General features: G+C 42.7%; 1 protein-coding gene across 1 annotated transcript; it reads right to left on the bottom strand.

Annotated features, from left to right (window-relative positions):
* Nucleotides 1-1203: 1203 nt before the first annotated feature.
* Nucleotides 1204-25220, bottom strand: tmem205 (transmembrane protein 205). Its single transcript, XM_060902583.1, has 4 exons — nt 25122-25220; nt 2474-2582; nt 1969-2132; nt 1204-1671 (listed from the first exon to the last, which is right to left on the bottom strand). Exons 2-4 carry the CDS (start codon nt 2571-2573, stop codon nt 1369-1371), a joined length of 567 nt encoding a protein of 188 aa, XP_060758566.1. The 5' UTR covers nt 2574-2582; nt 25122-25220; the 3' UTR covers nt 1204-1368.
* Nucleotides 25221-27884: the final 2664 nt, after the last annotated feature.

Here is a 27884-nt window from a genome sequence, read left to right on the forward strand (position 1 = left end):
ATTCCAGCACAAATATAGAGCCTTGGACATTAATTTTAAAATGGACATCAGTGCACAGACACAGGTAGATTACATAGGGCTCCTCTTTCTGAACTGTGTAATTAATGAACATAGCTGAATCAATATACTGATTCATCATGAAACACTGTGATAACGCTCAGGTCTTCAGGTCGCGTGGAGATTTTTACATGAAAGCAAACCAAACCTTCTCATGTGAAACACTTCAACAGCACATTGCACAAATGTTATATTACACAGATTATTATACATGTATAAAACTTAGCCCAGCTAATCTTGAAACAGCCAAAATCTAATATACACAAGCTAAGAATAAAAATTTATTAAACTTAAGTTTTGAACCTTAAGTGCACTTACCATCTATTCATAAAAACACTTACTTACAATACAAATATGATTTATTGCCAGTTTGAAAGTATTAAAAAGGTATTTATAAAATGTATTTTGAAATGCATGGTTTGGTCAAGTGTCTTCTCATAAAATGTGCCAATTTCTCAACACACAGTGACAAACTGTAAAATGAACGGAATCACGTTTTGTCTTAGCTATATTCTTTCACATTAATCAATCAATTAGGCTAACTAATATTACAGATGTCAATATTTTAAATACTGTAGCTACAGAATACAAACCCACAGCCCTGAACTGTGCAATACTGAAAATCATAAAAACACAAATGTAATAAATGTAAAACAACTTTGTAAAGACCACATTTGTGTAGTATTCTGAACACTCACACTTAATTTGTATGATTTACCCATTTGATTTGTCCATCATCAAACTTATTTTACAATTATTTGTGCAGTTTTAATGCAGAGTCTGATAATGGAATATAGGATAGTCAATGCAAGAAAACCAAAAGAGAAAAAAAAAAAAACCCTCAGGGTCTGGAGGATCACAGCCGCATGGTTTCACTGCAAAGAAACGATATCTTAGCAAGTGAACAAAAAAAAACAAACTAATATTTCACACAGATTATTTTGTACCAAATATAGAAATATAGATAGTCTGAAACATTCACTAGATGCAAGCTTAAAACTCATACTATTGGAACAAGTAATTTTGAAGGTTCAGAAACATGTCCAGAAATAGACTTGACAATCTTATTTATTTAAAAAAAAAAAAAAAAAAAAAATTTATATATATATATATATATATATATATATATATATATATATATATATATATATATATATATATATTACTTGCTAAGATATATATTTTTGCAGTGTCTGTATTTTCATACCAACTAGTTACCAAGCCCCTTCCAGACTCTGGCGCTCAAGACTGAACATACATGTAGCAATACTTTTATGGGTCAAATCTGTTGTTTGTCATCAGCCGAGAATATTATATCGAAGCCAAGTGAAGTGCCAGGTAGATGAGATTGACGGTGGTGCAGGCGAAGCCGATATGGTGGCTCAGGGTGGACAGGCCATGGTAGTGTCTAAAGCTGGTTTTGTGGGCCTTGTATTTTGGATCCTGTTCACGGAGTTTGATATAGCGCTCCCTGTTGGTGAAAAAGCCAATCTCTCCACCAAGGCCATGTTCCTGCTCAATCTCCCTAACCACCTCCAAGTGCTCAGTGACAGCTGGAGTGAACCACTGCACATTCAACCCTGCCATGATCACAGCCACCAAGAACAGAGCCATCTGTCAAGCAAACAGAATCATGTGTTAGGATCAAATTATCTAGGAAGACAGAGAGGGAGAGAAAGACAGATTGGGGAGAAAGGAAAAAAGGAAGCCTTATTACAGTTTTATTCCAGTGCTCATCTTGCAAACATTGTGATAGTAGATTGAGGGGGAAAAAAAAATCTAAGTACTAAGGATAAAATTTAAATGTGTATTTAAGACAATTTAATTACATCACAGAAACCGATCATTTCAGACAAATTAAGACTTTTTAATGACCCACAAACCTTCTGAAAGGACCACAGCTGAGCTCACCTGTAAAGTCTCATGCCAGTTCAGCAGCTCTCTGGGATGGTACACAGCGTATATGGCCAAGCTGACTGTGTTACTGCCTAGCAGGCAGTAGAAATATGTCGGAAAGATTTTGCTCTGAACTAAGCCAAACGTGTGCACGGTGACCTTGGACAACAAAACAAACCCTGAAAGAATCAGATGAAACCAGTGTGAATTAGGAGTGCACAATACATCTTGCCCTTTGCAGTATTCATATTATAAAAGGCTGCAGTTCAAAAATGTCCCTGTAAAATCAGACATTTTATTGTGTACAGTGAGCACCATGACTAATTTCAGACATTGCTGATCATTTCTTTGGGTGTTTTGGTGAACAACAACTCCAACATGAAGCAGCAAGGCAAGTTTAATCATGCCACATCTTAACATATTGCAAAGCAAATCGCAATTAATACCTACAACAATATAATATTAATCTAGTATGTTGTCTCTATTATCTAGTAGTAATGGAGGAGTAGGATAGTATTACCTGAAATGAATGCCACCCACACTTGCATTCCCCATGAGAACGCCATGAACAACAGGTGAAGCACCTTCACCACATCTGCTGGGTCTCCTTCAGTGGCCATTCTAATCTTCTGAAAGACAGACGTTACATTAAATGTTAAAGCTAGATGGCCTTTCGATTTCATAAAATCTGTGAAATTTAGTTCCCTCTGAAATGTGGTCATTGTGATGTTTATTTCTGTAATATCTCACAAAATATCAGGCCATTCTGTGGCTGGGAAGTTATTTAATTTGATTCCATAGCAAACAATACGCATGAAATTGCTTGCTTCACGCAGTCAAGCAGACAGAGGAAGTCCATGTGCGCATGCGCAGGTTTACCGTCTTCTTCTTTTGGGTTTTACGGTAGCTGGCATCCACAGTGTTGCATTACTGCCATCTACAGGTTCACCTTGACCGTGCACTGACAATTACTTCATTCTGTCACTAAACGAACAACTGATCACACCGAGGTGCTTGCTAACTGCCAATATTTATTAGTTTAGTCCTGCGTTTCCTTTCCAACATAATGTCTTTTCTTCTCACTTTCCGTTACTGTAGTGGGCCATGTTTCAGTTGCATACTCACGTCCTGCATTTTTCTCTCTGGTTTCAAATTAGAGATGAAAGTGGAGCAAAAGGGGAAAAAAAAAAAAGCCAAAAAAACCCCCTGAACTTTTGAAAGTCAAACTAAGATGTGTGTGTGTGGGGGGGGGGGGGGGGGGGGGAGAGACGTCCCCCGAACATGCAAAACCCTGCTAGTGCATTTTAGTACTTATTTTCACTAAAACAAGTTATAACTTAAGCCTTTTTTTCATGTACATTAATCAGGGATGACAGTGGGTGGTCACCAAAAAAAGCAGAAAACAAGATGGCGCCCAAAGCTGGGGGTCTGGGAGGGATACCCCCCAGGAAAATTTTGAAAAATAAGGCCTTACAAACCACTTTTCCTGCTGCAATCTGAGTTGTAGTAGATAAAAAAATCTGTTGTCTTTTTTATACATTTACATGAAAATATGTTTCAAATCAATAGGAGTATTGTTTGAATTAAAAAAAAAAAACAAAAAAAAAAAAAAAACCACATTCTACATTCAAGGGTATGGTTATAATTTATGATCAACAAAAATGACAAACTAAATTCACATTAAACGTAAGTTTTATTAAATTATCAAAATGTTCATATATTAAATAAAATTTCTTAGGGAGAAAAGGTCAGTCACCCTATGTCCTCATTAGTTGCATATGATTTCAAAGTCTTTTGAAATATTTAAGTTTTCAAAACTGTCAGCATTAATTCAGATTTACTGACCATCATATACATGTTCAATGTATTAAATCAAACGAATACTAAGTTTATGGGATAATGTCTATGTACACTTTATACAATTATTTATAGTTCACAGTCACTTCTCATTTAATCATCTCGACGACTTCTTCAGCCTTTTGGCCAAAGACAAAAGCTTGTCAGTCCTCTGTTTTTTATACCAGCATGGATTTCACGTACCTTCGCTTCATCTCGCTTGTCAATTGTATTCAGCATTCTGAGTAAAAAAGCCGATACGAAAGAGAAACGCATTTTTGAAGTGCAGCAACGATGAACATGTGCAAGTTTCGATAAAATAGAACGATGCGGGTACTTTTGTAAGAACTGTTATGATTGGCTTTTGTTCTCTCCCACACTCTTGTAACAACTGTTATGATTGGCTATCATGCTCTCGCCAGCGATGTTTTGGCCAGTTACATTGTAGATAACACGTATTCTACCGCGAGACTTAGCGAGACTAAAGATGGCGAAAATGTAAACATGTAACATCGTCGTACGCTTGAGTATCACGAAGGAACATACCCCAACCCCCTTCAATGAAAAAAACATCAACGGATTTGGCATAATATCGATTTTCGCTCAGAAAAAGCGGAAATCCACCGAAAACTCCCATCCCTGATTAATGATTAACATGTCAAAAATATCAAAGTTAATTCCCGTAGTTAATGAGTAATTTTCAGGAGTGCATTTAGAAAACATGGTGATTTTCCTGGCTCCACAGTTCATTACTTGGGGGGGGACAGTTGAAGGTAAACTCAGCAAAATCCCAAAACAGTACTGTTAAAAAAAAGTAAAAGGTCCGTTAGAGTTTCTAAAGCTTTCAGTTTTCAATGTTGGGGACATTGATAAACGAGGCTCAATCTTTTAGTAGAGTTGTGCGTTTGCATAAGCTAAAGTGAACTAAAAATTTCCAACTGATATTATGCGAGTTGAAGCCAATTGTTTACATTAGTTTGTATTGTCTGTAAATTTAAACACACCAATGAATACCAAATTTCTCATATAAATCAGGGGCAGTGTGTGTGTGTCACACACTGACTGGCAGCCTGAGTGCGTTATGTAACAAAAAATAAAATTACCATTGCTAATTTTAGGCAGATTAGAAACCGGCTCTTCCATTATTGCTGTTTTTTCCACGTTTTCTTGATGTGTTCTAGACACAGCACTAAAACTTAGCTTCGAAAACACAAAATGCAACTTTGATGGGGAAAAAAAAAAAAAAAATTTATATATTAGTTTTGCTTGTTTTGACATGGCGAATTATTAACACGAGAAAATACTCGTAATTCGCAACTAAAAAAAAAAAAAAAAAAAAAAAAAAAAAAAAAGACTGCAGCTACACTGGCAGCTTGAACATGCTTTCTAGTGCGATTGTGTTGCGCTATCGCATGACGTAGTATCTTGATGGGCTTTTTTGGCCAGTGATGGTGTTGTTGCTCCAGGACAGGTCTTCAGAGATGTGCACACCCAGAAACTTGGTGCTGCTCACCCTCTCCACTGCAGCACCGTCGATAGTTAGTGGAGCATGCTGGGTGTGCGCTCTCCTGAAGTCCACAACAATCTCCTTCGTCTTCTCCACATTCAGGCGGAGATTGTTGTCCTTGCACCACGTGGCCAGGCGGCTCACCTCACTCCTGTAGGTTGTCTCATCGCCATTGTTGAGACCCACCACAGTCGTGTCATCCACAAACTTAATGAAGAGGTTGGAGCTGGATGTTGGTGTGCAGTCATGGGTCAGCAAAGTGAAGAGGAGGGGGTTCAGCACACATCCATGTTCAATGTGATGGTGCTGGAGGAGTTGCTGCCGACCCATACAGCCTGTGGTCTCCCCGTCAGGAAGTCCAGCAGCCAGTTGCACAGGGAGGTGTTGAGTCCCAGCTGGTCCAGTTTATGAATGAGCTGCTGAGGAATTGTGTTGAATGCTGAGCTGAAGTCTATGAACAGCATTCTAACGTACGAGTCTTTTGTCTCCAGGTGGGTGAGGGCTAAGTGGAGATGGTGTCATCGGTCGAACGGTTGGACTGATATGTAAACTGGAAAGGGTTCAGGGTGGGGGCAGACTTGATATGCCACATGACTAGCTGCTCGAAGCACTTCATGAGGATGGGAGTGAGTGCGACCGGGCGGTAGTCATTGAAGCAGGAGGGAGACGGCTTCTTCGGGACCAGGATGATGGTGGTGGCTTTGAGCCACATGGGGACAACAGCCTGGCTCAACGAGATGTTGATGTCTGTAAAGACATCCGTGAGCTTCTTGGCATAGTCTCTCAAGGGCACGACCCAGGAATGTTATCAGGACCCAGGGCTTTCCGTGCATTTGTCGTCCTGAGCGCTCTCCTCATGCTGTCTGGGGTCAACGTCAACACCTGGTCGCCAGGAGGTGGTGGGGTCTTCTGTGCTGTGGTGCTGTTGTCTGCCTCAAAGCGAGCGAAGTTATTGTTCAACTGATTCAGCAGAGAGGTGGAGTTGTCACAGGTCTGCGGCGAGGGCCTGTAGTCTGTGATGGTCTGAATCCCCCGCCACAGGTTCCTGGTGTCTCTGCTGTCATTAAAGTAGTCAGCAATGTTCCTGGAATACTGTCTCTTGGCCACCCTGATGCCTTGTGACAGGTTGGCTCTAGCTGTCCTCAGGCCCACCTCGTCCCCAGCTCTGAAGGCGGCGTTCCGAGCCCTCAGGAGCCTGTGGACTTCCCCTGTCAGCCATGGCTTCTGATTGGCCCGAACGGAGATGGTTCTGGTGACTGTAATGTCGTCCATGCACTTCCTCATGTAGGCAGTGACTGTCTCTGTGTACTCCTGGAGATCTGTGGTGGTGTTGTAGGTGGCTGCCTGTCTGAACATGCTCCAGTCAGTGGTGGAAAAACAGTCCTTGAGTGCCTCTGAGGACCCCTCCGGCCACACACGTACCTGCTTTGGTGACTTTAACCAGCGGCCTGTATGCTGGCATTAGCACAACAGTGGAGTGATCTGAAGCCCCAATGTGGGGGAGGGCTTTGTAGGCACCTCTATGCATGGTGTAAACATTGTCCAGAGTATAGTTTCCACGTGTGGGAAAGTTGATATGACCATAGATTTTTGGAAACACGCTCTTAGGGTTTGCATGGTTGAAATCCCCAGCCAGGATGAGGAAAGCATCTGGGTGGGTTGTCTGCTGCTCACTGATATGCTGATAGAGTTCATTCAGTGCTTCACTCCTGTTATTGAGGTATTTCACCTGACGTCACAGGGTCACGTGACGCCCCGGTGTCCACCATTTTGGACGGCAAGCTAGCTAATGTCAACAACAGTAGCTGGTATGTTACTGTAGCAATGTTTACGTTCAGTCATTTGGATGACTGTTAAAACCTTTCAGTCTCAAGTTTTTCCTTTACTGGATTTACTAGTTTACTGAGCCGCCCCGCCCGCCCCCGGAGCGCCGGCCCGCCCGCCCCCGGAGCGCCGGCCCGCCCGCCCCCGGAGCGCCGGCCCGGCCGCCCCCGGAGCGCCGGCCCGGCCGCCCCCGGAGCGCCGGCCCGGCCGCCCCCGGCCCGGCCGCCCCCGGAGCGCCGGCCCGGCCGCCCCCGGCCCGGCCGCCCCCGGAGCGCCGGCCCGGCCGCCCCCGGCCCGGCCGCCCCCGGAGCGCCGGCCCGGCCGGCCCGGCCCGCCCGCCCCCGGAGCGCCGGCCCGGCCGGCCCGGCCCGCCCGCCCCCGGAGCGCCGGCCCGGCCGGCCCGGCCCGCCCGCCCCCGGAGCGCCGGCCCGGCCGGCCCGCCGGTTCCGGAGCGCCAGCCAGCCAGCCGGCTCCGGAGCGCCAGCCAGCCAGCCATCCAGCCGGCCCCGGAGCACCAGCCAGCCATCCATCCAGCCGGCTCCGGAGCGCCAGCCAGCCATCCATCCAGCCGGCTCCGGAGCGCCAGCCAGCCATCCATCCAGCCGGCTCCGGAGCGCTAGCCAGCCAGCCAGCCCACCCCGGAGCGCGCTCAGTAAACTAGTAAATACAGTAAAGGAAAAACTTATAACGGGCCATGTCTCAACAGACTAAGAAGTTATTTCAATGACATTTAATAACATTTTGTTTATCCTGAGGACCGAAAGTAAATGAAAATGTGAACAAACCTTAGCTGTCAGTGAACAATCCTGGTGGAAGCAGGTAAATGTCGTTCTCTAAGCCTGCTAACCTCAATTTTTGCAAATACCTCTCCCTCTGCTCGCCCTGTAAATGCCCTACGTCGCTGGATAGTGAAGATGTTTTCTGCATCTCGCTCCTTTTTCTTTTATGTTTTTCGTTTGTCGCCTTCCTCGCATTCAAACTGATTCGAGCCGTGCCGTCCAAAATGGCAGTGTCACATGACTTGGTCACGTGAGTGAAATACCTCAATTGGAGCTGGGAGGGATGTATATTGCTACCAGCAATATGGCTGTAAATTCCCTCAGCAGGTAGAATGGCCGGCACTTAATTATAAACTCCACCAGTGGTGAGCAGTGTTTGCAGACCACAACAGCATCACGGCACCAGGCATCACTGATGTAAACACAGAGTCCTCTGCCACAAGTCCCCCCCCCGACTAGCGCCCTGTCTGACCAGTAGCATGTTATCCGGGCTAGCTGAATGGCACAGTCTGGGACGCTGCCGTTAAAGCCATGTTTCCACAAACACGAGGACACAACACTCTCAGACTTGGATGAGCGGAGCAGGCGGACATAATCCTGCTTGTTGTCCAGCAAGCGTACATTTGCCAGACTGATGGTAGGGATAACCGGCCAGTAAGGGCTAGCCACTAGCCTAGCCAGGATACCTCCACACTTGCCCCTCTTCTGCTTCCGCATGTTCTGCCTCCACTGTGGGCTGGATGCAGGAGTGCGTGCGGGGTGGGGGTGGGGGGTGTCGGTGGTTGAGCAAGCCTCCGGAGCAAACCATAGTCGCATAGCACTTCCAACGTCCGCTGGATTTCTCTGTGAATATAGTTATGCGGATGTCGAGCAGAAACTCACGTGAGCACGTGCGCCTTAAGACTGATGGACACGACAAAGACGAACAGATACACGCTGTTTTAAAAACACAAAAGACACAAACACCGTTCTGTCGGGATGGAGAGGAGCCGCTGCATGTGTACGCACCGCCATCTTGGATGGTAAATGATGGGCAAGTAATAATCAAGGGATTGCTACAAGTTGGTATTTTGTATGGCACTCTATGGCAAAGATGCATTTCTTCTCACATTTTGGGAAACAAAGTGAAATTTACTGTAGAAAATTGTATATAAAAGAAAGTAAAAATCAGCCCAAAAAGCAGGAATTTTTCAAGCTATTTTAAGACAAATAAGTCATCATTAATTTTTACAGTGTCTCCTGTATACAGATAAAGTATTTAGATTTCCTCGAAATTAGTGAAGTATTTATTACTGAAAGCTTTACCACCCCCTTTTTCTTTTAGCTATCTAAATTGCATGCTTGTACAAATATCTCTGATTTCACAGATCTCGCAGTTAAAATGGCAGCTGTCATGACCAAAGAACTCCCTATGAAGATTCAAGATTAAATACTTTTTTTTTTTTTAAATGGAAAAGGTTATTAAAACACTGGCAAATGTTTAACCTTCTTAAGAGCTCTGTGAAATCAATGATAAAGTAGCAAAAAGTCACACCCCAGACACTGCCATGATCAGATCAAACTGAGTGTTCAGACAAAAAGGGAAATTGTCAGAGAAATGTCTGAGAATCCAGCTACAGTGCCTGAAGGGCTTACAGAGCTCACTGGCTGAAATAGGAGAACCTGAGCTGACCTTAACAAGATCAGCTCTTTACAGAAAACATACTGCATGTACTAACAGGACAATGAGCCGAAGCACAGGGCAACAGAAAAGTTTGTGTTTTGGAATGGCCGAGTCAAAGCCGAGACTTAAATCCAACTGAAGATCTGTGGCATGAACTGAAAATTCCCATTTGAGTGGGAGAAAAACTGCACAGAGGAATGGAAGAAAATGCCAAAATCAAAAAGCTCAGAGAAATGCCTGGGACAACTCAAATCTGTATAGGCTGCAAGAGGACAATTCACACTGAGGGGGTGAATACATATCAATTAAAGAGAGACTGCCTTTCGATTTCATAAAATGCAGGGTTAGATCTTAACACTAGCCCGCTAGCCCGTGGCTAGTGCAAAATCTCTGCTACTAGCCCGTGTTGGCTAGTGCAATAACTTGACATGGGTGTGGCCATCTTGAATCACACAAAATCTGATACAAAATCTTTTAGCTCATTCTATTTATTGTACATGGTGTAATGCATTGTTGCTGAACATTACTGTCACAGTTCATTGACACAGGTTGTAACTGTGTACCATGATGAGTGCCTAATTTGCCAGACCTACCACAAGGTGGCACCACCATTCAGCACATTTAATATTCTGTAAGAGTAGGTGGCAGGGCAGTGGGGGCTGATGTCAGCCATGTTTGAAAAGTTTTGAGATGTGAGTAAGAGGAGATTTGCACTGAATTTGCAAGACAGCATAGTTTTTAACTGGCCTATCCATATGGCCAGTGATTGAGTGAATGAAGCATAACCTTGTGAGTATGAAAATTCATGACGACTCCAAATCAGTTTTTAGAATTGAAATACATGTCACATTGTGCTTGTATGGCAAGGCATTAATGCCATAACATACAATTTAAAGCAATGTATTGTTATCAGTAGTTTATCATTTTGTATTTTGAAGAGTGCATTCACAATGTTTGCTCACTTGTAATTTCATTAATATTTTTTGTATAGAATGTTTACTTGTACAAGAATTAGTCATGTTCTTTTCTAGTCCAAGATAAGTTTATGATTTCAGTTCTAGTCCATTTCTAAGAATTTGCTATGTTTTTTTCCAGTCTAAGGCAACTGAATGATTTCAGTTCTAGTCCATTTTGCGAGATTACTACATGTACTAGTCTACTTAACTGTAAGCAATGACTACCTCTTTTATACTTCAAAGTGACAATTATGGTTTGAAACACAGTCACATAGGAGAACCATAATGGATTGAATAAAGTACTGGTTTTGTTACACTGAATTGGGAGCTTCTGTTGTTTCAACTTGTTCATTGTTTAGTATTTAAAATTCTTTCAATTGTCACAGGAATTGGGCTTAAAATAGCGGGCTAGTGCAACACTCTGCAGGCTAGTGCAATTTGCAAGCCACTAGCCCGGCTGGCTAGTGCAGAAAAACCTTAAGATCTAACCCTGAAATGGGTAAAATTTAGTTCCCTCTGAAATTTGCCCATTGTGATACATGTTTATTTCTGTAATCTCAATATCAGGCCATTCTGTGGCTGGGAAGTTATTTAATTTGAGGGGATTCCATAGCAAATAATGTGCATAAAATTGCTCACTTTGTGCAGTCAAGCAGACAGAGCAAGTCCGTGTGCGCATGCTTACCTTTGACAGTGCACTGACAGTTACATCATTCTGTCGCTAAACAAACAACTGATCACACTGAGGTGCTCGCTGACTGCCAATATTTATTAGCTTGTTCCTGCATTTCCTTTCCTTCACAACGTCTTTTCTTCTCGCTTTCCGTTACTGTAGACGGTCTTTCATGTTTCATTCGCACACTCATGTCCTCCATTTTTCTCTCCTGTTTCAAATTTGTATCCCACAATGCCTTGCGCGAACAGGAAAAGCCCACCACGTGATGCATGACGTAATATCTTGAACTGAGTCATACTGAAGCAGAAAAAGATAGCAGAGAATTTAGGGCCATGAGGCCTAAATAGCCTCGAAGTCAGTAGCTTTTGGTCCACTAAACAAAAATAATTGAGCGTCAGGGAAAATTATTTTTATGACCTACACTTAAAAAAATCTGAAAAGCAGTCTACCTTTGAGCATTTATTTTTAAATTTTCAACTAATTCTGGGGACATCTAAATACTTTAATTTATTTCTGTAGAGAGCCACTACAAAATGAACAGAAAACAGTAATAGGGCAGCACGGTGGTGTAGTGGTTCGCACGGATGCCTCACAGCAAGAAGGTTCTGGGTTCGAACCCAGTGGCCGGCGAGGGCCTTTCTGTGTGGAGTTTGCATGTTCTCCCTGTGTCTGCGTGGGTTTCCTCCAGGTGCTCCGGTTTCCCCCACAATCCAAAAAGACATGCAGTTAGGTTGACGTGGGGCAGCCTTGGGCTGAGGTGCCCTTGAGCAAGGTACCTGACCCCTGACTGCTCCCCGGGTGCTCTGGTGTGGCCGCCCACTGCTCCGGGTGTGCGCGCGCGTTCAGTGCTTCAGATAGGTTAAATGTAGAGAATGAATTTCACTGTGCTTGAAATGCGCATGTGACGAATAAAGGTTTCTTCTTCTAATATGATAAAACGTGACGTTACTACTACTTTTTCTTTCGGCTGCTCCTGTACTTTCGGCGTCGCCACAGCGGATCTGTTCCGTGTATTGGCATAGGTTTTACACCGGATACCCTTCCTGACAACCCTCCCCAATCTATCTGGACTTGGGACCAGCATTAAGTATGCACTGTCTTGTGCAATCCCAGTAGCTGGGTATTTTATCTAATCTGATAAAGTGTGATGCTACTACACAGCAAAAAGAGAAATAATCACTGTGAGAGAGAATATTTTCTGCAGGAACTGTATGCCTTACAGTAAAATTGGTATTTGAAAATTGGCAAATGATTAAAAATTATCACAATCTTGAAGTTTATGTTTGAGGTAAGGTTTAAGGATTCATTAGTATTGTACAGATGTGTGTGGCACTCAAAACGCCATAACACCTGACTTTCTTTAATTTCCCTTTGGGGATTAATAAAGCTATCTACAGTATCTATCTAATGCCGCTTTTCCACTACCACCGCGGCTGAGTTGGGCTGAGTCGAGCTGAGTGGGGCTGTTGGAGTTGCATTTCGACTACAACCGCGCTGAACCGTGCTGGCTGGAAGTGGGTGGACACATTGGGTGGAGTTAGCGAAAGTGGGTGGACGTCACGTGATGTCGTTAGGAGGCGCAAACAGTGACATCAGTGGCCTTTTAAGCGGTAGTCTCACGACCCGGATAGTAAACAATAAACATGGAGGACATGGAGTCGTTAGTGTTGCTGGTCTTGGTGCTGTGGCTTGTTGTCACCGACAACAGATGCTGGCAAGAGCATATAGATGAGGCGAGGCGCATAAGGCTTCAGAAATTCTCGTAATTCGTAATTATTCTTCTTCCGGGTTTACGGTGTTTACAGATCCCAGCGTGCTCACAGGGCGTGTGTGGGCATGTGAGGACACTCCTCCTCACCAATCGGTGCACAGGGGAGTGTCTGCTCACGCCCCTAGCCCCACTTGGCTCGGCTCGCTTCAGCCCTACTCCAAAACCGTGCGAGTTTTGGGTGTTAAGCAGGGCTGAAGCGAGCCGAGTCGTGCTGCTCTGAGGTAGTCGAAACGCGAGCCGTGTCGGGCTGAAGTGAGCTGAAAAAGGGTAGTGGAAAAGGGCCATATCAGTCTCATGTCAACTCAATATTTCTGGGGATACACCCCGACATGACAAAAAACCCAGTTTCATATCATGTTTTAATATAGATTAGCAGTAGCCTAGCCTAACAATAAGCAATACCAGACAATGTGCAATATCTCTCCTGCCGCAGCGCCCCCCCCCATATCTTATTAGGGCCCGAGCACCGTTCGGTGCGAAGGCCCTACTGTTTTTCGAAGGATTATTATTTTCCTGTCACGCTTGGCTTTTTTTGAGGCATTTCCCATGCACAAAAACTCATGAAATTTGATATACACATCAGTCATTGTAACCGCTTCTCAGACACAGACGTTTGGCCCTGGGCCAGGGACTTCATAGCACCCCCTAATGTCATGGAGTCCTTGGATTGGCATATAGTTTCAGCTACGCATACCAAATTCAGTACGCGTGTAGTTCGTCCCAAGACGAACAACTTTCGTATATACATTGCATTAGCCACGCCCAACAGGAAGTGAAGTAATTGGGCTTATATGCGTTTGGACACATGGTCTTTTTTTTTTTTACGTACTCCTCCTAGACGGTTCATCAGATTCATGTCAAACTTGGCAAACACGATGCCAAGATATTGCTGATGTTGAATTGCCAAGGGATTTTTGATATGTTGAAATAGCAATATTATTAATTTTAATACTCGCCACATAAACAGGAAATGTCATGAAGTCATAATACATTTAATGATTTGGCTGAAATCTTTCAGGTTATTAGAGAATGTGATTATGACATCTAGACACCCAATAGCGCCACCAACTGGCCAAGGAAAGAATAAGGTTTTGAACGTGTGCGTTTTGACATGATGAATTTTAACATGCTCCTCCTAGACGGTTCATGAGATTCATGTGAAATTTGTTATATGTGATGCCAAGATGTCGCTGATATTAAATTGCAAAGACATTTGATATCATGTAATATGTTGAAATGGCCTTATGATTTTAATATCTTGCCACAAACAGGAAACGTGTCAGAAAGCCACAGTGTATTGACTGTATGGTCGGACACTTCTTACTTCAATAGATATTATGATTATTATGATAACCTGACACCCAATGGGCTTGCCTGTTATAGCACCACCACCTGGCCAAGCAGGAAAGTGTGCCAGAAATTGGCAATACCTTAACTGATTGATCTGACACTTTATAAAATATTGTGTATTATGATTGTGATGATATTCATGTGTAAGTCAGAAGCCTAGCACAGCGCCACCATCTGACCAAGCAGGAAATGGGGAAAAATATTCAGTTCATTGATGGATTGATCTGAAACTTTACAAAATATTGGATATAGACCCTTTTCAGTCACGTGACCTTCGTAAACGCGACCGCCATTTTGGACATGTAGTGGACTTCGGCTCGAATCAGTTTGAATGCGAGGAAGGCGACAAATGAAAAACATAAAAGAAAAAGGAGCGAGATGCAGAAAACACCTTCACTATCCAGCGATGTAGGGCATTTACAGGGCAAGCAGAGGGAGAGGTATTTGCAAAAATTGAGGTTAGCAGGCTTAGAGAACGACGTTTACCTGCTTCCACCAGGATTGTTCACTGACGTACGGAAGTACACGAAGCCCTCGTCTTTACCTGACTTCGGCCCACATGATCTGTATACCCATGTCATTAAAAACCCATCGCCATACACATACACGCCAACGTCCGAGGTTCCGGAGCGCGCTCCGGCTTGCTCCAGGAGTGCTCCGGCCGAGGTTACGGAGCGCGCTCCCGCTTGCTCCGGAGCAAGCCGCTTAATTTGAGGGGAACCTCGGCCGGAGTGTGCTCCGGAACCTTGGCCGGAGCACTCCGGGAGCAAGCCGGCGCGTGCTGCTTAATTTGAGGGGAACCTCGGCCGGAGCACTCCGGGAGCAAGCCGGCGCGCGCTGCTTAATTTGAGGGGAACCTCGGCCCGAGCACTCCGGGAGCAAGCCGGCGCGCGCTGCTTAATTTGAGGGGAACCTCGGCCCGAGCACTCCGGGAGCAAGCCGGCGCGCGCTGCTTAATTTGAGGGAGAGCAAGCCGGAGCGCGCTCCGGAACCTCGGACGTCGGCTCCGGCAGCTATTTATACTGGATCCGGTGTAAATAGCTGCCAGATCATAATTACAGTAAACTAATAAATACAGTAAAGGAAAAACTTGAGACTGAAAGGTTTTAACAGTCATCCAAATGACTGAACGTAAACATTGCTACAGTAACATACCAGCTACTTGTTGACATTAGGTAGTCAACAATAGCTACTACAGAAGAACAAAGAGGTTACAATGGGTTATTTTAGCCTATTTGGTTACACACTCGCCGCCACAGAATGTTAACAGCAATGTAATGCCTTTTCTGGCTAATTTTATTCGTCTTACCTCCAACAAAGTGGTCACTACACAAGCGTTGGTATGCCGAGGGCTGCCAATCTGTTAATGGCCGCTATCCATCTTCTCCGTCGGGATCCGATAAAATGATAAACCTTGCCTTGTTTGTTGATGGTTACTACATCCAGGTGCACAACAATATAGTGGCATGATGGAAGTCTTGCTGAAAGTAAAAACTTTCTTTGCTGCCGTTCCTCAATGTTGGCTGTGGTAAACTACTGGTAGTACACGTCCAAAATGGCGGCCGCGTTTGTCGTGACGTCACGTGAAAAGGGTCCATAGTGATTCTGATGATATTGACACGTCTAAAATCACATGCCTAGCACAGTATTACCATTTAGCCAAGCAAGAAATGTGCCAAAAAATTTTCAATGCTTTGACGGACTGATCTATGACATGCCTGACATAGTGCCACCAACACACACACACAGAGCGAAGCTCCAAGCGGAGCACCATACCTAAGAAACCCATCGAGTCGATTTTTTGTGGTTTGTCCGTGTACGTGTACCACTAGTCATACACACCACCTAGTGGCCGATGTTAGTAACTACCAGTCATACACATCACCCAGCAGCCAGTGTTAGCAATTACCAGTCATACGCACCACCTAGTGGCTGGTGTTAGTAACTACCAGTCATACACATCGCTCAGTAGCCAGTTAGTAATTACCAGTCATACACAACCTAGTGGCCAGTGTTAGTAATTACCAGTCACACAAACCGCCTAGTGGCTGGTGTTAGCAATTACCAGTCACATGCTGCCTAGTGGCCAGTGTTAGCAATTACCAGTCACACACCGCCTAGTGGCCAGTGCTAGCAATTACCAGTCATATACACACCGCCTAGTGGCCAGTGTTAGCAATTACCAGTCGCACACTACCAAGTGGTCAGTGTCAGTAATTACCAGTCATACACCACCTAGTGGTCAGTGTTAGTAATTACAAGTCATACACGCCACCTAGTGGCCAGTGCCAGTAATTACCAGTCACACACCGCCTAGTGGCTGGTGTTAGCAATTACCAGTCGCACACTACCGAGTGGTCAGTGTCAGTAATTACCAGTCATACACCACCTAGTGGTCAGTGCTAGCAATTACCAGTCATATACACACCGCCTATTGGCCAGTGTTAGCAATTACCAGTCATACACCACCTAGTGGTCAGTTAGTAATTACCAATCATACACGCCACCTAACGCCCAGTGTTAGTAATTACCAGTCACACCGCCTAGTGGCTGGTGTTAGCAATTACCAGTCACACACCGCCTAGTGGCCAGTGTGAGCAATTACCAGTCATACACACCGCCTAGTGGCAAGTGTTAGCAATTACCAGTCGCACACCGCCTAGTGGCCAGTGTTAGCAATTACCAGTCATACACCACCTAGTGGTCAGTTAGCAATTACCAGTCATACGCCACCTAGTGGTCAGTTAGCAATTACCAGTCATACGCCACCTAGTGGTCAGTTAGCAATTACCAGTCATACGCCACCTAGTGGTCAGTGTTAGTAATTACGAGTCATACACTCCATCTAGTGGCCAGTGCTAGCCAGTAAAGAAATAAAACAAGAGAGACTGGCTAAGATAAGAAAATTCTACAACCCAGAAACAGATGGTAGCTCCGCTTTTAGGCAGTGCCTAAATCTATGGACCCTTTTCACGTGACGTCACGACAAACGCAGCCGCCATTTTGGACATGTACTACCAGTAGTCTACCACAGCCAGCATTGAGGAATGGCAGCAAAAAAAGTGTTTATTTTCAGCAAGACTTCCATCATGCCACTATATTGTTGTGCACCTGGATGTAGTAACCATCAACAAACAAGGCAAGGGTTATCATTTTATCGGATCCCGACGGAGAAGATGGATAGCAGCCATTAAAAAAAAATTAACAGATTGGCAGCCCTTGGCATACCAGCGCTTGTGTAGTGACCACTTTGTTGGAGGTAAGACGAATAAAATTAGCCAGAAAAGGCATTACATTGCTGTTAACATTCTGTGGCAGTGAGTATGTAACCAAATAGGCTAAAATAACCCATTGTAACCTCTTTGTTCTTCTGTAGTAGCTATTAGCTAACGACATTAGCTGGCGTTGTGTTCCTTTGCCGTTGGTAGACTGTAGGACAGATCAGAGGCAGTGTCCTACAAACAGCGCTTAATTTGAGGGGGAGCAAGCCGGAGCCCGCTCCGGAACCTCGGGCGTTGGCTCCGGCAGCTATTTACACTGGATCCGGTGATCCGACACCTCTCTTGACTATGTAACAAAAAAAACAACCCAAATAATTAAATAAAAAAAATGCAAGTTTATTTAGTGTTAATGTCTGATTTTGATATCTGCCTTGTTGGTGATTTCTCTCATGAAACGACATCCACAAAATATCTGCAGATGAACTTAATTTGCAGTGTTATTACAAAACATGCCCAGAAGCGCAGCGCAGCGCCCCGCCCCGCCCCCTTTTTTTCCGCACCGGAGCCGCTCATCCTCTGCGCTCCGGGACCTCCCACTTTACAAATTAAAGCACTGCCTACAAATAAGTGTTCAAAACAATAGGAGCATGTATTTGTCTCTTAAATCCAGGCCGTTCCCTGTAATCTGTAACACTGGGTTGGAGAAAGTAATGGCAAATAGCGAGTGCACAAGCCATAGAAGGTAAACTGTACACAGCGCCAGGGTAGTGTGATGGTATGTCTACTTTTAGATTGTGTTAGCTTATCAATGAGCACACTCGTCACTCGATGAGTTTCACGTCTTTACGACGGATACTTAAATGTGTGTTAGGTATTATTGTTGCAGTCTAAGGCTACGTTTACATTACGTCGAATCAGCGGATCATCAGATTAACGTTCTTAAAACGATTCGCGTTTACACTAAAACCGTTAGCCGTGCACACAGCAACACCAATACGCGGATACGCTCGGCTCCGCAGGCATCCTGCGCTCCAAATCACTCCGCCCTGAACAGCGAGTGCCCTCTGGAGGGTGTGCACTCCGGCCCTGCGCAGCTCACAGAGCGCGCGAGTGAAGTGAACAAGCCACGAATCGGGACTGAGCCGCTGTGTGAGAGATCCCAGCGCATATCACTTATTACTTGCAAGTGGAAGGATGGCAAGCCTAAAGACAATCATAACTACACAATGGGCAGTATTTGCATCAGTATTTGCAGTATTTTCATACTTTTATACTCTTTAATGAAAGGTGATACAAGGCGGAAGTCTGCGCCGTTTTTCAGCAGTCGTGTCACATGACCAACGCCAGCGAATCAGGAAGGTGGATGTCACAGTGACGTTGTCCAATGAGACGCCAGCTAGAGCTCAGCACAGCGTATTCGCGTATTCTCAATGTTTACACAGCACCGGAGCTGATACGATCTAGATTGAATACGTGGACGCTGGCGGATTCCCGTTTCCCCGCTTTTTCAGGGGGGTTAATGTAAACGGACAGTGCATCCGCGAAGAAAACGAGACAGATACGGTCTAGTGTAAACGTAGCCTAAGCAGTCATTGTAGCAGCTAGATGAGCGAGAACCGAAAGGGTCTGTGCCATAAACCGTTATTTCTGTACGGCGTTGCTAATGTGTCGTTACTGTTATTTCTCCCTCTGCTCGCCCTGTAAATGCCCTACGTCGCTGGATAGCGAAGGTGTTTTCTGCATCTCGCTCCTTTTTCTTGTATGTTCTCCGTTTGTCGCCTTCCTTGCATTCAAACCAATTCGAGCCGAAGTCCGCTACATGTCCAAAATGGTGGTCGCGTTTACGAAGGTCACGTGACTGAAAAGGGTCTATATATTATACATGTAGCATACACACACAGTTGCAATCATACACACACACGAATACTCACAAGAATGGGTAACATACAATTCCGTGCAGACTCATACACACAGTCATATGCATATTTATGCACAGACACATACACACACTCACGTATGCACTCACATCATCTATGAGCACATTCTCTTTCACACACACTCCCCCTCTGACAAACACACAATAATAGTGACCTGCCATCATTGTGCATTTTGCTGCAGACATATGAAAACTCTGCATGTACACACACAGACACAGGAAAGCTAAGATGACTTAAGATTACAGCACGAAATAGAGATAAGGAGGAGACACATGTATAGTTTTGTACATATATAAATGTACATTTTCACACCACAGAAACACACACAGTTTTTATCTCTCATCCGTCAAGTAGTCATGGCATTCGCAACACGCGCATCACCTTTGATGAATATATGACGTGTTTTGTTGGGTAGCGGAATGTCCTGGGTTGCAGAACCACACGTGAGCAATTCCAGCGTTATGGATGTGACACTTGAACTCAAAATGGCAACAAATGACTCAGTGCATGTTTTATTGTCTCCCAGTATTTAAACAGGTGTTGCATATTTTAAGGCTGTACCATACTGGAGAAGTGATAGAACAAGAACAATTCCCATAGTACATCTGGGGCATGCCAGAAAATGCCAATAAAAGATGCGTTATGGATGTGACAGAAAAAGTATCACTTTTCTTGGGTGACTGTACATTTTTATCAAACTCTGTGAAATTGTAAACCTAATGTCGAAATGGAGATATCCATTTGATAGAGGGGTCCAAGGTGAATATTAAAAAAATCTTTGTTTAAAATATTTTATATTTCATGCAGAGTTTCGGAAGGAAAAGTCAGCGTTATGGATGTGACGAAATTCCGTTATGGATGTGACGCGTCTGAAATAGACATGGCATATGTTTAGAAAATCAGCAATTTAACCACCATAACCCTTTGAAAACTCTCTAAATATCAGCTAAAACTATCAAAGTTCTTAAATAATATTTAGGATGGCTATTGTTTTGCTGTTTTGTGGATTTTAGCATACATTTCTGTGGCTTGTGGCAATAATATAGAATTGTACATGATCAAAGTTGATTTTAGCTTGGGTTTTACATTATAAGAAAAAGACTGACAGTGACATTAGGTGATCAAAATGTGACAAATTGGTTCAACTTATTCACATCTGTAAAATACAGGCCTAGGTGATATCTCTGGGAGTGGTTTTGATGTATTACATGTTGCTTTATTTTTGCATGGTGAGGTTGACATTTACATGGAATTGCCCACGTGCGAGGGCCCGTCAAGGCCGCTAGCGGCTTTAATTCTTTTTATATTTGTATATGTAAATACTTTATTTCTTTTCTCTGTTTATCTGTAATGATGCTGCCAGAATCTTAATTTCCCTAAGGGAACCCTCCCAAAGGGATCAATAAAGTCTTATCTAATCTAACTAATTAAAGCAAACAACCACCACCTGGGTGCACTGATGTTGCTCAACTGGTTTTTACTCAAAAGGTCCATCAGAGGCAATGTTGCAGTTCTGGTATTTGTTTTATATTAACTTCTTGTTACAGCACAGAAACCAGCATACACACAGGTACAGCTTATAGAGGGCTACCGCGTGACGTCACCGTACCGCGAGATTTTGTTAGGGCGCCATATTGGAAGACCAAGTACATACATGCATACATACTCAATATAAAACAAACTACGAGCGAGAGTGAAGTGACACGATGGCTGATAATTCTGGTTATGCGAGTACATTACCAGCTGCAGAAAGGGCACGGTATGTGGAGAAACTGGCTGTGATTGATGGGTTTGACCCATATGATAAGACTCGGGGCAAGGGAGAATGGAAACATAAGGAGGACCTGACACCAATTCTGCCATCTGTTTGCTACCCAGACATTGTAAACATTCATATAATAATCAGTGCAGATTAAATGAAATTCTCCACCATCATGTTAAAAAAAATTATAGCACTTGACCACTATTGCAATCTGTATTCATGCTGTTATGGATTTTTTTTATTTCATAATTTATTTTTAATTTACTACTTATCTGTTTTTATCTATATATCTTTGAATTATTTGGACATGGGGGAAAAACTATATTTAAAATCCAAAGAGGGATGGAGGGAGGAAAATTAAAACAAAAGAAAGAAATGAAATATATAACAAATGTGATAAAATTAAGGATGTTTTTATTCAGTAAACATTTAAAAAATGTTCTACAACACTCAAGCCTAGTAGTGGGGCGGTTTAGCTCGAATATTCAAAAGGATTGTGCATTTTGTGATACAAGCATCAAATTTGGCACAAATGTACATTGATATATGGTGAACATTTTCAGATATTGAGCCACTCGGAATTCTCCCTTCATGTCCGCCATATTGGAATTCAAAATGGCCGCCATTTGAAATCTACATTTTCGATTATCTTTGGGTCTAATGCTGCTATTGACTCGATTCTGGTGTCTAAATGCATGTTTTGGGGGGCAAGGAATCCAATGGTAACAATCTGCATTGCATATTTTGTACCAATGAGCCGCCATATTGGATTTCAAAATGGCCATTGTTTGAAATCTACATTTTCGATTATCTTTGGGTCTAATGCTGCTATTGACTCGATTCTGGTGTCTAAATGTATGTTTTGGGGGGCAAGGAATCCAATGGTAACAATCTGCATTGCATATTTTGTACCAATGAGCCGCCATATTGGATTTCAAAATGGCCATTGTTTGAAATCTACATTTTCGATTATCTTTGGGTCTAATGCTGCTATTGACTCGATTCTGGTGTCCAAATGTGTTTTAGGAGGAAAGAAATAAGAGACCACTTAAATCTTTTCTTAAATCAGCATCTCTGTGTACGGCAGCCATTTCATTCCAGTGTCTGTGCTGGGATTCCAACATATCTCATTTTACTTAATGAGGTATTGATTAGGTCATCACCTGCACCAAATATTATTTAATGAAGAAAAGTATAAAATCCACTGATGTGGTCATCACTATCCTCTTGCAATAGGACCAGTCTGGATGGCAAACACAGTGCTAGTATTACCTTAAATTTAATTGGAATATAAAAATATCTATTCTTCATGTAACAGTCCACAGAATGGAAACAACAGGGAAGTGAAGTTTAGGTCAGATAAGCGCAAATGTAGATTTCAAATGGCGGCCATTTTGAATTCCAATATGGCGGACATGAAGAGAGAATTCCGAGTGGCTCAATATCTGAAAATGTTCGCCATATGTCAATGTACATTTGTGCCAAATTTGGTGCTTGTATCACAAAATGCACAACAGGTTAGCTATGCTGCCCCACTATAGTGACTTACCAGTAACAAAATGGTCTGAACATATTCTGTACTGTTGTAGACTTGAAGTATTCAGATCCGCTCTGCATAAAGCAGCTAAATACTCTGTCTCCTGGCAGAAAGCTCCTTAGTTTGCTCCCCTTGTGTCTCAATCATAGCTGGTATTCTGAATAAAGACTTCTTTTTATTGGTGGGACATGGCGATTCATTTCCGCCAGTTCGTTCATGTTGGTCAGTTCAGCAAAGAAATTCGTTCGTTCAGTTCGTTCACTCGTTCATTTTGATGACGTCACACCAAAGCGGCACAACAATGGCTGTCGTCCGAAGTTTAGTTCATCTTGAGTGAACGAGAGGCGGCAGAGGTGCCATCCACAATAGATTTTCATACATTACAATGTGCTTAAGAAAAAGATGGAAGAAAAACATTATCCTAGCATTATCTGAAAAAGACTACATAAACAAAGCTCTGAAAGTTAATTAAATGTAGATGAGAATAAAGCTGTTTTTGTATTTATTATATTTATTTTAGTAGAGCCATGGTCTGCCGGCTATGCAGTTGTTCTCTCAAACCCATTAAGCAAAAAAAAAAAAATTGCTTATTCAACAGCAACACTCATTACAAAGAACAAACCACTTTATTACAAATTGCATTAACATTAAAAAAACGAACACAGTATGCCGCGATCTCCAGAGCCACGTTCTTCATTGTTTATCACAGTCATGGAAACCGTTGCTATGCGCCCAGCCCAGTATGGCAGCAGGCAGGCTGGCTGCTGGCTGTTCGTTCGTTCGCAAACTGCTGAGCTCGTTCGCTGTGAACTGAAATGTATTGCTGAGTGAGAGCTCTAAATTGTAAACTAAAGACCTGGCATGTGTCAGCGCTCTGATAATAGGGCTCAGATAGCCCTTAAAGAAGTAAAGTGGCGCTGCTCTGCACAGATCAAAATGCAAGTTGGACACCCTTCTGCTACTGAACAGATCCTGCTGATTCGCCAACGACCGAGATTCAGCGACCGCCCTGCTGCCAGCGAGCAGAGACTGCTGATTCGCGAACGACCGAGAACGAGAGGCAGCGCGAACTAGTTCTAGTCGTTCACTTCGAAGACTCGTTCAAAAAGAACGGTTCGTTCGTGAACGACACACCACTACTTCTTTTCACCTTTCCCATCAGCTTTGTTAGAACACCCTAACACAGCACAAAAGTTTACCATTGTAGGTTTTTGATGAACCAAGTGCCTCGTGGGTTCACATACCACGCGCTGCCGTTATTTCCCCCTAATCACGAGTTTGTTGGTCTTCCAATATGGCGCAGGGTTTGTTTACTTCCGGTTTCGGGTGACGTCAGTGCAAGGGGTTTATAGAAAGTACATTTACTCTATGGTATGCGTTAACGTTTGCTTGTCAACATCTTGCCTCACGGTACGGGGCTGGGATAAAGCACAAATCAACTGTGAACAACGTGTTCGACTTCAAATCGTGTGCATAGGATGAAGCTACAACATTCAGTCCCATTGGATCAAAGTGAATAACAGGCTTTCAGTAAAGATAAACACACTAAAGCCAATTTATGCTGACAACCCAGTCCTCGCAGATAGCGTCGCAGACAGTGTCTGCGCGCACCTCCCAAAAATTGTGACCACCGCAGAAGCCTCGCAGACAGCGTCGCAGACAAGAGGGCTCCGATTGGTCCACTCTACATCCGCTGTACACGCACTTCCGCTTCCCTACTTTCCCGGTTTGGTTTGTTTTCACGACCGCCATTTTTAAAAACACGAGCGAAGATGGAGCAGCATGAAAAGCGGTTGATTGAGGAAGTACGTACATCTATACGACTCCAGTTCTAGTCATTATTAAAAAAAAAAAGTTCTAGTCATTATAAGTAACCGGAGGATAAACACTCCACTAACCACACCCACCAACTACTCCTAGCGACTTCGCGCCCCCTTGCGTTGTGCCGGTGAATAACATCGCGCACGCCTATTACTCCCCGCTCAACAATAAACTACAACTGTCTGCGAAAAGCTATCTGCGAAAGCCTTGTCGCACGAGCATACAGAGGCTTTTACAGTTCAGGCCTTGCTGCCTTCCGAGATTCAGGTTCTCTCTTATCTCCTGAACTAGGACTAGCACACATTTACGAGCGTTTATATAATAATAAACACACGCTGGTAACCCTTATGTTTATAATGTAAACACTTAAAGCCCTGTACTCACACCGTGTTTACTGCTTCACATGGACCAACTTCATTGTGTGTGACTGCACACAATTTTAAACCAAACAATTTCATTACCTACTCTCACACTGCTTGTTTCACCAGGCATTTACTTTAAAAACAACAAACTTTAAAAAATACTTACCAATTTCGTTTATCTCGACGTTCGTTCCTATGTCCACTATTTTCAGGTTCAAACTTCGTCATTTCGCAACCAAACCTTCCCTCGTTGTGTGTACGCCCTTTCGCTTAGACACGCCTCGAAATCCAGGACCACCAATCAGGCTCCTGTATTTAAATAAAGACAACTCCTATTCTTCAACCATAGGTTAGGAAAAACTGAAAGCTATGCTAAGCTCCGCCTTAATTGTGACATCCGGGAAATGCCAGAATCTGTTAAATATGGCATACAGCTTAAGCAAGTCAGTCAATAAGTAAATAAATGGCATTTATATAACAAATAAATATGCTATGAAAAAAAAAACGCCATGAAGTAAACCCTGAAATAAATAAATATTTAACCAAATGCAAATATAAATATATAAACGAGCAAATATAGTTCAATAAAAAATATATATAGGTTTTTATTTCAAAATGACGTTTTTCAAAGGACTGCTTTTAGTTATTTCAGGTGACTTTTATTTCATAATTCCACATTTGTTTGTTTGAGGGGACTTTTAATTCCTAATGCCACGTTTATTTCCCAGCTCTTTTTATTTCCATCTGTTATATTTAAATGAATGGAGCATGGCTATCTCACAGATTCAGATCAAAGCAGCAGAACAGCACTGAATGTTGCTTTGGTCTAAATTTGTGAGATAACCACATCCAAGAAACTCAGTGCAGATCTGCAAAAAAGGATCACAGATTTACACAACTCAGGAATGTCTCTTGGAGACATTTCTTAACAATTGTAATTAAGCTCATCAGGTCAAACAGTTTTATGTAAGTACAAGTTATTGTGACGCGTAACAATTTTGCTAGAAGAAGACCTGAACTGTCACCCTTAACAGAAAGGAAATTGGTTTGGGTGGTCAGGGACAACCCAGGAACCACCAAGACACAGGCCTGAACTTGACCTGGAAGCTGCTGGAACACTGTCTGCTGTCAAGTGAGTTTTACATCTCCATGGACTGCGAAGCTGCCTTCCAAGATTTCGAGATTGTATTCATACCGGGCACCATGACCTATATTTATTTAACTTGGATATTTTTGTTACTTAGTCAATTGATAATTATTTTTTATATTTATTGTTTTTCTTGTTTTTAATCATCTAAATATGTTTTGTAATGTTTTGTATTTTGTTAGGGGTTGAATGTTAATTGTGGTTTTGCCCTGTATTCTTCTCCTGCCACTTTTGTTATTTATGTATTTATTGTGGCAAACCTCAATAAAAGAAAAAAAGAAAGAAGTCCCTGCTCCAAAATTGACACCTTCAAGCTTGAGTAAAGTTTGCAGCTGATCACATGAACAAAGAAAAAGCCTTCTGGAGGAAAGTTTAATGGTCAGATTCGACAAAAATTGAGTTGTTTGGCCCCAGTGACCAGAGTTAGAGAGGAACACTGTACCAACTGTTTTGGGCTATTTTGCTGACGGTGGAACTGGTACATTGCACAAAGTGGATGGAATAATGAAGAAGGAGGACTACCCCAAAATTCTTCAGCACATTGGAATTCTTCTATGTGTTATTTTGAACCTGGTTGATTTCAGAAAACCCAAAATTAATTCAAATCCACCAGATTCTTTTATTTTAAATTAAAGATGCATGTTGTACAATCATTCTGCCACAGAAAAAGAACAGTTCAAAAACATGAATGAAAGCATAGTATTGATATTTATGTCCTTGCATATAAACTTCTGACTGCAACTGTATATGGATTCAACTGCAAGAGTACAGCACTTAACTGCTTTTCATATTAATGACACTCATCTATTTCACCCTTCTATTCTTTCATTCATCCCACAAGCCTTCCATCACAATCCACATACTTCATATGTCGATTAAACTGCTGAAACAAAGCACACCTTATATAAATACAACTTTTCTCTGCTCCTCTTTTTTTCTTTCTTGCTTGCTTGGCTCCCCGCGATGCCACAAGTGGAGCTCATTAGAACTAATCTCATTTGGGTAAGTAAAGTAAACCCTCCCCCGATGCCTGTATTAAACATCTTTCAAACTTTCTAATATTTTACTTTGTATTTATGTTGAATTTGCGTTGTTTTTTTTTTGCAAGCATTGGCATTTCCTTTAGGAAATACAAAGCTAGTTTTGTTTAATGTAACACTTAATATCATGCCCATGTTGTATTGCTTATATTTCTGCTAGAGTAAAGACACCCATATCATTTATGCATATGCACTATATTGCCACATGTTTGTGGTGACCATCACACTCCTATGTGGAGCTTCCTCAAACTGTTGCCACAAAGTTTGTAACTGTATAGGATGTTTTTGCATGTTGTGGCATTAGGATTTCCCTTCAGTGGAGCTAAGGGGCCCAAACTTGGTCCAGCATGACAATGCCCCTGTGTATAAAGTGAGGTACATGAAAAAAAGTCACACTAATGTCACAAAGTTGCATACTGCACAGTGGCACCAGATATGAATATCTATTCTCCCCATCTCTATTTGCTGTTTTTACTGAACAATTAGCTGCAACAGTATAACTACACATACACATCATCCAGATATTTAATATGGAACATACAACCCTGATTCCAAAAAAGTTGGGGCAAAGTACAAATTGTAAATAAAAACGGAATGCAATGATGTGGAAGTTTCAAAATTCCATATTTTATTCAGAATAGAACATAGATGACATATCAAATGTTTAAACTGAGAAAATCTATCATTTAAAGAGAAAAATTAGGTGATTTTAAATTTCATGACAACACATCTCAAAAAAGTT

Source organism: Neoarius graeffei, chromosome 20 (genome assembly GCF_027579695.1).
Source record: "Neoarius graeffei isolate fNeoGra1 chromosome 20, fNeoGra1.pri, whole genome shotgun sequence".
Lineage (NCBI taxonomy): Eukaryota > Metazoa > Chordata > Actinopteri > Siluriformes > Ariidae > Neoarius > Neoarius graeffei.

What these genes read in the sequence shown, in the direction of transcription:
- tmem205 (XM_060902583.1), bottom strand. Translation starts at nt 2,573, where the DNA reads ATGGCCACTGAAGGAGACCCAGCAGATGTGGTGAAGGTGCTTCACCTG. An exon ending in GTGGGTGGCATTCATTTCAG is followed by an intron (nt 2,133 to 2,473) that starts GTAATACTATCC and finishes TGATTCTTTCAG; the next exon opens with GGTTTGTTTTGTTGTCCAAG. An exon ending in ACTGGCATGAGACTTTACAG is followed by an intron (nt 1,672 to 1,968) that starts GTGAGCTCAGCT and finishes TTTGCTTGACAG; the next exon opens with ATGGCTCTGTTCTTGGTGGC.